Genomic DNA, 12,634 nt, shown 5'->3' on the forward strand with positions numbered 1-12,634 from the left:
TTTCTTCCAGAGCTGGTCTCTTGGTCACAAATTCTCTCAGTGATTTTTTGTCTGAAAATGTTTTAATTTCTCCCTCATTTTTGAAGGACAGTTTTACTGGATATAGAATTCTTGGTTGGCTGTTTTTCTCTTTTAATAATTTAAATATATTATCCCACTGTCTTCTCGCCTCCATGGTTTCTGCTGAGAGATCTGTGCATAGTCTTATTGGGCTTCCCTTGTATGTGATGGATTGCTTTTCTCTTGCTGCTTTCAAGATCCTCTCTTTCTCTTTGACCTCTGACATTCTGATTATTAAATGTCTTGTAGTATGTCTATTTGGATCTATTCTCTTTGGGGTATGCTGTATTTCTTGGATCTGTAATTTTAAGTCTTTCATAAGAGTTGGGAAATTTTCAGTGGTAATTTCCTCCATTAGTTTTTCTCCTCCTTTTCCATTCTCTTCTCCTTCTGGGACACCCACAACACGTATATTCATGTGCTTCATATTGTCTTTCAATTCCCTGAGTCCCTGCTCATATTTTTCCATTTTTTTTCCTATAGTTTCTGTTTCTTGTTGGATTTCAGATGTTCTGTCCTCCGGTTCATTAATCCTATGTTCTGCCTCTCGAAATCTACCATTGTAGGTTTCCATTGTTTTTTTCATCTCTTCTACTGTGTCTTTCATTCCCATAAGTTCTGTGATTTGTTTTTTCAGACTTTCAGTTTCTTCTTTTTGTTCCTTCCTTGCCTTTTTTATATCCTCCCTCAATTCATTGATTTGGTTTTTGATGCGATTTTCCATGTCTGTTCGTATATTCTGAATTAGTTGTTTCAGCTCCTGTATGTCATTTGAATTGTTGGTTTGTTCCTTTGACTGGGCCATATCTTCAATTTCCTTAGTGTGATTTGTTATTTTTTGCTGGCGTCTAGTCATTTAATTACCTTAATTAGTTTATTCTGGAGATTGCTTTCACTTCTTTTATCTAGGATTTTCTTGCTGGATGAATTTGTTGTCTATCTGTTCTTTGACATTCTGTTCAGCTTTATCTGAACCTTTAGCTTAGGGTTTGTTTAACAGAGGAGAATTTTTCAGTTCTTGTTTTCTTGTTTCTTGCCCTGCTTGTGTGGTACCTTTCCCACACACACACTTAGGAGGGTCTGCTTAGATATTATAGACCCCAGCCAGATTTTCCCAGACCAAGCTGTCCTCCTATCAGGAGGAAAGAGTCACCTGCGTCAGTTTTCCCTGAGCATGAGACCCAGCAGGTTGAAAGACTTTCCTGTGAAGTCTCTGGACTCTGTTTTTCTTATCCTGCCCAGTATGTGGCACTTGTCTGACTGCAGGTCCCACCAGCATAAGATGATGCGGTACCTTTAACTTTGGCTGGGGGTTTGTTGGAGACAGAGGAGAGGTTGTAGGCTGGTTTTAATGGCTTCAAATTACCAAGCACTGGTGTCTGAATTCCTTGATAGAGGGATTCCACCTGGGTGGGCCTTCACCCCTCCCCTGGGGAAGGCGCAGGCTCCAGATAAGCCCCCAAAAGAGCTCACTTCTGCCTATGCCTGGGGCAGTTGCAGCCTGAAAAGTCCTGCCGCTGTATCCAGAGGCAGTCAAGCCTTTGTAGATACACAGCCACAAAAACCTGTTTCCTTCTTTTTTTTCCCCCTTTTTCTCTCAGTCCTGCCCCCTTGGTGCCGGGGCAAAAATGAGCAACCTCCACTTTGATCGGGTTCACCTAAACTGGGGGCCTATTTTTAGTAGTCAGAATTTGTTAATTAGTTCCACAATTGGCGTTTGATTGTGCCCAGTCACTGCTGCTTGTAAAGTCCTTTCCTTTCCCCTCTGGGAAGCGGCCTGTGGGGGAGGGGCGCTGGCTGCCGCAGCTTTGGGAACTCACGGTTTTGGGGGGTGCTTGCAGCCGGTCCAGCTGGTCCAGACTGGGGTACGCTGTGTGTCTGGTCACTGACGTGGCCCCAGGAGCTGTTCTGTACTGTTTCTGGTTATTTAGCAGTTGTTCTGGAGGACGAACTAAAATGCGCACATTGTTAAGCAGCCATCTTGACCCGGAACTCAGTTCTGCTACATTTTTTATATTTAATTTCAGCTTCTATTATGCAAAGTTGCAAGTATGTACAAAAGGAGAGAGAATAGTATAATCAATCCCTATCACCCACTTTACCCGTTTTTAGTCTGTGGCCATTATTATTTTATATATTCTGTCTATCCTTATTTCTTGCCTTCATCTACCTATCCTCCCACAAGATTATTTTAAAGCCAATCCCAGATATGCATTATTATTTTGTAAACTCAGTGTTAGTTTAGATTTACTCACACATTTACCATAGTAATTACTCACTGTTATTTCTTGCATCTTAACTCTCTGGAGGCATTTTCCTTCAGCCTGCAAAATATGTTAAACTGCCCTTTAGTGATAGTTTGTTAGAGGTAAATTGAGCCCACTTTTTGTTTGCTTGAAAATGTTTCTATTTTGCACACTTTCTAGAAAAATAGTACAGAATTCAGTTGAAAATTATTTTTTCTGAGCATTTTACAGATATTTTTCTAACACCTTCTTGCCACCATTAATACTGTTGAGAGATAAGGAGAAAGTCTAATTCTGTTTATTTGTAGATGATCTCGCTGACTATTTTAAAAACTATTTCCTTTTCTTTGATATATGCAGTTTCATTGGTATTAGGTATGAGAAGACATGACAAATAAGAGTTATCATAAATAATTAAAAGATAGTAATGTCAAGATATCAACTTTTCAATAGACGAGTGGCTAAACAAACTGTGGTATATACATACGATGGAATATTATGCAGCTTTAAGACAGGATAAACTTATGAAGCATGTAATAACATGGATGGACCTAGAGAACATTATGCTGAGTGAGTCTAGCCAAAAACTAAAAGACAAATACTGTATGGTCCCAATGATGTGAATCGACATTCGAGAATAAACTTGGAATATGTCATTGGTAACAGAGTCCAGCAGGAGTTAGAAACAGGGTAAGATAATGGGTAATTGGAGCTGATGGGATACAGACTGTGCAACAGGACTAGATACAAAAACTCAAAAATGGACAGCACAATAATACCTAATTGTAAAGTAATCATGTTAAAACACTGAATGAAGCTGCATCCGAGCTATAGGTTTTTGTTTTGTTTTGTTTTGTTTTGTTTTTACTATTATTACTTTTATTTTTTTTCTCTATATTAACATTCTATATCTTTTTCGGTTGTGTTGCTAGTTCTTCTAAACCGATGCAAATGTACTAAGAAACGATGATCATGCATCTATGTGTTGATGTTAAGAATTACTGATTGCATATGTAGAATGGTATGATTTCTAAATGTTGGGTTAATTTCTTTTTTTCCGTTAATTAATAAAAAAAAAAAAAAACACACACACACAAAAAAGATATCAACTTTACATTTCTTCACATTTTACTTCTAAATGGTCATTAATGGTCCGTAAACAATTACATACTTAAATAGATGCTTGGTATCTAAAAGGATCGATTGTGAATCTTTTTAGAGAACATAGTTCTTAATTTGTCTGTTTCTTCTTCTTCTCAAGATGTTGTACATAAACTTTGATGTAAACAGGCACAGAATACTTTTTGTATATTTTCTGCAGCACTATTAGAGATAATTATGAAAAATGGAAGCACGGCTGGAAATACCCCTCATTGTCGAAAACCGTCAAGTATTGGTGACCACAGCAAGCCTAACTGTACAAAGGAAAGCACATCTGGTAGTGGTGAAAGTGGAAAAGGCTACACCAAAGACCAAGTAGATGGAGTTCTCAGGTAGGAATAAGTTTGATTTATATTTTAACTCTAATTGATACTAATGTAATTCTTACGTTCTAAAACTAAAAAATGTGTGAATTATGATTCAGTTGAATATTTGAGGTTGAGGAATGGAAAATCTGTGTTTTATGCTTCATATTTATGAAATCAGTCTGTAACTTACCAGCTCTGGGGAAAGTTCAGTCTTTGAAAATAACTGTAAGACAAAAACTATTCCCAAATAATCTTTAAAAGGGAAAATTATTTTAAGTTTTTACACATATGTTTTTAGATAGTTATTGAAAGAAAATGAAGAATGGTTATATCTTATGAAAAATTAAAGTGGAAGAATTATAGTCATGTATGAGATGAAAATTGAGGGCAATAGCAACAGTATTTTCAGTTCTCTATAAATGAAGGGTTGTTGTTGTTAGTTGATATTTATATTCTTCAAAGCTATATTTACACAAGCACACACATGCACACACACACATATCCATCCCCTATGATGTTCTCTCTCAGTATTTTTCTGATCATTCTGCCTTAATGTTTTAGTTTTACATCATGATACACTTAAAAAAGCAGAAGAATTGGGTGAATTGAAGAAATATAAACTGAATTTGGGGGATCTGACTTTTCTAATTTTGTGAATAAGAAAAAATTTTCTGGAAATAAAATGAACCTTTGAGTATGAAAAACTAGTGAAAATATAATTTTGTTTTCTGTTAGTTTAAGGAAATGATACCTCTTATGTTATTTTCCTAGAGAAACTAAAATTTAGGATGAAAGGCTCTGAACAGTGATTAATAAGATAATTCACAAGGAGAGTGAACAAGCTTAAGTGAAGAGTAGATAAACGTAGTTACAGATTAAGCTCCCTCTTTTGCTGTTTCTTATCTGTTTTAATTGTATTTCTTCTTTTTAATCCCTTCCTGTTTTTCACATCCTTGCTTTTTATTTCATTATTTATTTACTTTCCATCATTTGGAATGGCAGTATTTTTATTGAGGAAAATGATTTATTACCCCATCTTATTTTTAGTTGTTCTTTTTTTTAATTATATTTTTTATTCTGGTAGCGTATATATAACCTAAAATTTGCCATTTTTAAATATACAATTTAGAGATATTAATTACGTTTACAATGTTATGCTGCCATCACCACCATACATTATCAAAACTTTTTCATCACTCAGAACAGAAACTCTATACCCATTAAACAATAACTCTCCATTCCCACAGCTGCTGGGCTACCTCTAATCTATTTTCTGTCTTTATGAATTTGCTTATTCTAGATATGTCATATAAGTAGAATCATATGGTATTTATTCTTCTGTATCTGTCTTATTTCAATTAGCAAAATATTTTCAAAGTTCATCCATGTCATGGCATGTATCAGAACTTCATTCCTTTTTATGTCCGAAATAATAATACATTGTAAGGCTCTGTCATATTTTGTTTATCCTTTTCTCTGTCGATGGTCATTTGGATTGTTTCCACCTTTGGGCTATTGTGAATAATGTTGCTATGAACATCGAAGAACAACTCTCTATATGAGTGGCTACTTTCAGTTTTTTGGGATATGTGCTGGTTTAAATCTGTTATATACCCCAGAAAAGCCAAATTCTTTGATCCTCATTCAATATTGCTGGATGGGATGTTTTTGATTATTTCCATGGAGATGTGACCCACCCAATTGTGGTGGTAACTTTTGATTAGGTAGTTTCCATGGAGATGTGTCTCTACCCATTCAAGGTGGGGTTGCTTACTAGAGCCCTTTAAAAGGGAACCATTTTGGAAAAAGCTCAGAACCAACAGAGCCCACACAGCCAGAGACCCTTGGAGATGAAGAATAAAAACAGCTCCTGGGAAGCCACTGAAGAAGCCTGGAGTGAAAGCTAGCAGACGTTGCCATGTGTCCTTCCAACTGAAAGAGAAACCCCAAACATCATTGGCCTTCTTGAGCTAAGGTATCTTTTTCTTGATATCTTCGTTTGGACATTTTCATGGGCATAGAATGGTAAACTTGCACAGACAGGGGGGACAGGCACTAGGAATAATGAAGAGTGGTGAACCTTTTTATCTCTGAACATTGACAGATAAATTTCCAGCTGCTGTTCTCTATTTTTGTGTTACTGAAGTAATGTTCTATTTAAATAATTAAGATGTAACAAAAAAAACTTTATTGTAAAGCCACAGTGTTCAGAGCAGCATGGTACTGGCACAAAGATAGAAGTATTGACCAATGGAATCTGAGGTGGCATGATTCTTCCACTGCAACAAGGTGGGAGGCCCACCCTCTGCCTTCGGGGAAAATTCACCATCTCCACGTGCTTGGGTGGGTCCACTCTCCTGGCCCGAGGAGGCTTCTTGACTTCAGACCTCAACCTCCATGACTTTGCCTCTGAAGTTTTTCCCTTCAATATGTCCCTTCTCTGTCCCTCTCAGTCCTGACTGGCAGTGATTCTCTTTATACAGATCCCACAACATTCGTTGGCTTTCTATGTAAGTAGTCTCAGATCATGCCTATCAGACAGAAGGAGTCTCCACAAATCCTTCCTGGATAACTCCAGGTCCAATCCTGGCTTTCTCTGAAATGGCTGACTGGTTCTACATTTGGCCAAATCTTCACATGGGGCAGTATTCTCTGGGTTCTCCCTTCCTGGAAGCCCAGAATTTTCCAGAACATCAATTTCTGGTTTCTTTGTACCCAACAGTTCAGTTCTCAATTTCTCTCTTTCCTGTCACATTTCACTATAAGCTGTGAGGAGAAACCAGGCTACACTTTCCACATTTAACTTGGAGATCTCTTCTGCTTTATATCCAAGTTCATGACTTTTAAAATCTGCCTTCCAGCCAAAGCCACACATCAATTTTGCCACATTATCTGCTGTTTTAAAACAAGGATCACCTTCCTTCCAGTTTGCAGTAACACATGCCTCATTTCTATCTAAGGCCTTATCAAAACTGTCTTTAGAGTTCACATTCCTACAACAGTCTCTTCAAAGCATTCTAGGCCTTCTCTATCAGGCTCCTTGCAACTCATCCAAAATCTTCCCCTTATCTATTTAAAAAGCCATTCCAACATATGTTTGGTATTTGCAAACCTCAGCAACACCCCAATTCTGGTACCAAAATCTGTTTTAGTTTGCTAGGTGCCAGAATGCAATATACCACAAATGGAATGCCTTTTAAAAAGGGGAATTTAATAAGTTGCTAGTTCTAAGGCCAAGAAAATGTTCCAATTAAAACAAGTCTATAGGAATGTCCAATCTAAGGCATCCAAGGAAAGATACCTTGATTCAAGAAGGCTGATGAAGTTCAGAATTTCTCTCTCAAGTGGAAAGTCACATGGCGAACATGGTACCATCATCTAGCTTCTATTCCATCTCCCCAGGAGGCATTTTTCTTCTTCATCTCGAAAAGTCACTAGCTGGTAGACTCTCTGCTTTGTGGTTCTGCAGCATTCTGCTCTTTCAGAATCTCTTGGCTTTCTCTCTTGCCATTCTCTAGCTTTTTCCAAAGTGCTTCTTCTTTTAAAGAATTCCATTGAAACCAATCAAGACCCACCTGGAATGGGTGAAGACATGTCTCCACCTATCAAGTTTAATACCCACACTAATTGAGTCACATCTGCATGGAGATAAGCTAATTAAAGTTTCCAACATACAGTACTGAATAGGGATTAAAAGAAATGGCTGCCTTTACAAAATGGGATTAGGATTAAAACATGGCTTTTCTAGGGTACCTGCATCCTTTCAAACCAACACAATAGATAAATGGAAACCCCTCAAAATCAAATGCTTCTGCACCTCAAAACACTTTGTCAAAAAGGTGAAGAGGCAGCCAACTCAATGGGAGAAAATATTCGAAAATCACACATCAGACAAAGGTTTGATGTCCTATATACATAAGGAAATCATACAACTCAACAACAAAAGAACAAACAACCCAATTACAAAATGGGCTGAAGTTATGAATAGGCATTTTTCTGAAGAGCAAATACAGATGGCTCAAAAGCACATGAAGAGATGCTCATTTTCATTAGCTATAAGGTAATGCAGATCAAGACTACAATGAGATACCAACTCACGTCTATTATAACGACTGCTATTAAACAAACAGGAAACTATGAATGTAGTTGGATAGGATGTATAGAAATTGTGACATGTATGCAGTACTGGTGGGAATGTATAATGGTACAGCCACTATGGAAGATAGTTTGGTGATTCCATAGGAAACTAAATATTGATTTACCCTATGACCTGGCAAAATAACATTACTTGGTATATACCCAGAAGAGCTGAAAGTAGTGGCACAAAGAAATATTTGCACACTGATGTTCATAGCAGCATTATTCACAGTTGCCAAAAGATGGAAACAATCCAAATGCCCATCAACAGATCAGTGGATTAACAAAATGTGGTCTATACCTATGATGGAATATTATGCAGCATTAAGACAAAATGACATTCTAAAACACATGAAAAAATGGATGAGCCTTGAGGACCTAATGCTGAATGAAATAAGCTAGACACAAAAGGATAGATACTGTATGACTCCACTTTTATGACCATGGAAAGGTAAAATCAGAAGGTTAAAATACAGAATATAGGGGACTTACAGATACATAGACACACGAGATCATTGAACGGTTAGCTAATTAGGTTGAACTCAAATGCAAGGGAATAGATAGAAGTGAAGGCAGTTCACTAGTGGGTCTATAAGTAATATTACCATATTGAAAGTGAACATCATTGAAAGGCGTTGTATAGACTATGTGTCCCACTGATTAACACTAGAAATATAAATAACTTCTTGCATGAACTACTTACAAAGGTATGATTCTTGTACGAAGAGTGTTTAAGTTCAGGGTACGGGGGAAAACTGCTATTGCATGCTATAGACTTTGTTTAAAAGGAATACATCAGCAGTACCACAGCAACACCAGGGGTAAATAATGGGGAGAGGGACAAGAGTTAATGGGAGATTTAGATTTCCTATTTAGTGAGGGTGTGTTTACTGGTTATCATTCTCTTGGGAACAGTGAAATTATCGAAAATTAAGAGTATTGATGGACTGTGGACTTTGGGCATTATACATGATGCCTAATGAATACAGGTGGCTGAAGCATGCACTGTTTGTGAAGTGGATTGATGAACGATAGTGTATAAATCTGATCAAATACTGTGCTGCTACAGAAAGGAACGAAGTTGTGAGGCAGAAAACATTGTGAATGAACCTGTAGGACATTGGATAAGGCAAAATAAGCCAAAAAAAGAGGCAATTATTATATGGTCTCCTTTAGAAAATACTTATACGAAAACCAGGGCCTATAATGTAAGCTCTTATAGCAGTCTCACTAGTCCAGAGTGGTAATTATTATTTCTGAATTTTGAGAGACTTTTATATATGTATAACCTGGTATTTAGAGATAAGAATGAAGCCTGGGAGGTTGGGATCAAGGTCATTCAGAACATGGGTAAGGAAGACATTGTATTTTAGAATCTCACCTAGTCTTTGAGACTAAAGGAAGAAAGGTTTATTTTGTCCAGAACCTAAATTTTCTTAGCACATAAGCTAACTCAACCTATCTGGATAGCTCATTTAAATAATCGAAACACAGGGAGCCTAGAATAAGAATGAGGACCTTTAATCCTGTATAGCTTAAGGTAGTGCCTGGATACATCCTAGAATATATTAAGCAGTTAATCAAATAGTATTGGCAAAGTCCTTTGAGGGAAGGGAGAAGAAATATGGCGCTATTAATCTTTACCACCAGGGAAACCCCTGATACTGTGTCAACATTAAGGATACCTAAATCAGTAGGCCAAGTCCTCGATTGAGGCTCGCTCTTGTGAATCTTATGTATGTAGCAGAAAAGTTTAACCTACCTATAGGTATGCCTAAGAGTTACTTCTGGAGGACCTCTTTTGTTGCTCAGATGTGGCCTCCCTCCCTCTAAGCCCATTTCAGCAAGTAAAATCATTGCCCTCCCTCCCCTTACGAAGGATATGACATCCAGGGGTGAAAGTCTCTCTGGTGGTGTGGGCATGACTCCCAGGTATGAGTCTGGCCCTGGCACCATGGAATCAACAATGCCATCCTAACCAAAAGGTGGAAAAGAAGTGTAAGAAATAAGGTATCAAATAAGGCTGAGAGAGTTCGAATAGAGTTGAGAGGCTACTCTGGAGGTCCCTCTTAAGCAAGCTTCAGTTAGACATTGCTACCTATCATAACTTGCCAAACCCCAACCAAAACCATTCCAGCCTATCCTAAAGAACACCTAGGGCAATACATAAGATTCGACAAAGGTTCCATGCACTAAGGCAATTTTTCAGAAACCTGAATCTCCAGATGGGTCCCTGGACCAGATAAATCCTGAAACCCCAAAGGATCCAGCCACTTCAGAACATCACCTAGTTTCATCTCCTTATCCCATATTACTGACAGCCCCTTCCAACGTGAAAAATTTAGAATGGGCGTAGCCCAAATACCTCTAAAAAGCAGGATAAAAAGACCAAAGGTGATAGTGGAGTTATATAGAGAAGGTAGGGTTTAACAAATGGGTATGATTGCTGAATCATTATAGTGATAGTTCTTTTAGTCTCCATTATTGTAGAGCAGCTAGAGGTAAAAACGTAAAATTGAGGAATTATAACCAATGTCAAACTCTGAAACATGTTCCACAACTAATTGTTGTGCTGCACTTTGAAATGTATTGCTTTTTTGTGTATATGTTATTTTTCACAAAATTGAAAAAAAAGGCAAATGTGTTGATTAAAAACAGTATTCCTTCTACCTTCCAATGTTCTGGAGCAGCTAGAAGGAAAAATCTGATATGACATTATGGTAGCCCATGACAAACTCTGAGAGTTCTCCCATAGCTACTTGGAGTACTTTGAAACTATTGCTTTTTTCTTTCTTTGCTTTGTATATATGTTATAGTATACAATAAAAAAAAAAGTGATTCAAAGGCAAATTTTAACAGCTGAAAAAAGTTTAAAAAAAATCAATTGACTGTACATGTGAGCATTTTTCTCTGGATTTGCAATTCTGTTCCATTGTTTATACATCTGTTAAACCAGTGTCATACTGTTACTGTAGCTTTGTGCTAAGTTTTGAAATTCAAAAGTGTCATTCCTCCAACTTTGTTGTTCTTTTTTCATGACTGTTTTGGCTGTTTTCCAGTTCCATATGAATTTGACTATTGGCTTTTTCGTTTCTGCAAAAAGGCTTTTGGAATTTTACTCGGAATTGCATTGAAATAATCTCTAGATCGTTTTGTATAGTATTGACATTTTAGCAATATTAAGTTTTCCAATCCTTAAACATGGGATTTCTTTTCATACAATAGGTATTCTTTAATTTTTTTCAGCAGTGTTACTTGTTGTCAATGTAAAAGCCTTTCACATGTTGGTTAAACTTATTCTAGATATTTTATTGTTATAGGTACTATTGTAACAGGAATTTTTTTTTTCTGGTTACCTGTTCAAAGTGTTCATTTCTAATGTATAGAAACAAAACTGATTTTTGTATGTCAATCTTGTACCTCTACAACATTGCTGAATTTGTTTATTAGCTCTAATAGATTGCTTGTGGATTCTTTGGGATTTTCTAAATCTGCAAATAAGTTAGCTTTACTCTTTCCTTTCCAAACTGGATACCTTTTATTTATTTTGCTTGCGTTATTGTTCTGCCCCAAATTTCCACTATAATGTTGAATAGCAGTGGTGAAAGTGGGTATCCTTGTTTTATTCCTGACCTTAAAGGGAAAGCTTCCTATATTTTAGCATTGAATATGAAGTTAGCAGCAGATTTTTCATATACACCATTTATTATGTTGAGGAAAGTCTTCTGTTCCTATTTTTCTGAGTAATATTGTCAAGAAAAAGTGCTGGATTTTGTCAAGTCCCTTTATTGAAATCATGTTTATTTTTCTTTCATTCTATTAATGTGATATAATATATTGGTGGATTTTTATAAGTTGATCACCCTTGCATTCCTGGGGTAAGTTCCACATGTTATGGTGTATAATCTTTTACATGTGACTTGAGATTTGTTAGTTTTTATTGAAGATAATATACACACACACATATATTCATAAGGGAAAATTATCTTTAATTTTCTTTTCTTGTGATGTCTTTCTCTGTCTTTGACATTAAGGTAATATTGGCTTATAGAATGAGTTAAGTTTTCCTCCTCTTCAATTTTTTGAAAGATTTTGAAGAGGACTGGTATTAAATCTTCCTTGAATATTTGGTGGAATTCACCAGTGAAGCCATCTGGTCCTGGATATTTCTTTGTTGGGAGGTTTTTAATTATTTATTCAGCCCCTGATCTGTTGAAATTTTCTATTTCTTCTTGAGTCAATTTAGGTAATTCTTATTTCTGTGTCTAGGTATTTCATCTAGGTTATATAATTTGATATTGTACAATCATTTATGTTATTCTCATAATCTTTTTATTTCTGTGAGATCAGTAGTAATGCCCCACTTTCATTTTTTTATTTTAGTCATTTGTGTTTTCTATTTTCCTTTATCATTCTAGCTCAATAAATTCATCAGTTTTATTGCTGTTTTCAAAGAACCAACTTTTGTTATTGTTTATTTATTCTATTCTGTTTATCTGTGTTTTAATCTTTATTAATTTCTTCCTTTTGCTAACTTTGGGTTTAGTTTCCTCTTTTACTGATTCCTCAAGGTATAAAATGAGGTTATTGATTTGAGATCTTTCATCTTTTTTAAATGTAACCATTTGGAGCTATAATTTTCCCTCTCAGTACTGCCTTTGCTGAATCTCATAAATTTTGGTCTCTTATATTCTTGTTTTCCTTCATTTCTAAGAATTTTTT

General features: G+C 36.3%; 1 protein-coding gene across 7 annotated transcripts in view; it reads left to right on the top strand.

Annotated features, from left to right (window-relative positions):
• DNAJB14 (DnaJ heat shock protein family (Hsp40) member B14) overlaps positions 1-12,634 on the top strand; it is a 75,003-nt gene that overhangs the window by 22,342 nt on the left and 40,027 nt on the right. For 6 of the 7 annotated variants that reach the window (XM_077142703.1, XM_077142697.1, XM_077142698.1 and 3 more), the window contains one exon: positions 3,628-3,799. The exons of the other annotated variant lie outside the window; for it this stretch is intronic. In XM_077142703.1, coding sequence (XP_076998818.1) covers positions 3,628-3,799 — 172 coding nt within the window. The remainder of the gene's footprint in view (positions 1-3,627; positions 3,800-12,634) is intronic. 7 annotated transcript variants of the gene reach the window in all.

Source organism: Tamandua tetradactyla, chromosome 24 (genome assembly GCF_023851605.1).
Source record: "Tamandua tetradactyla isolate mTamTet1 chromosome 24, mTamTet1.pri, whole genome shotgun sequence".
Lineage (NCBI taxonomy): Eukaryota > Metazoa > Chordata > Mammalia > Pilosa > Myrmecophagidae > Tamandua > Tamandua tetradactyla.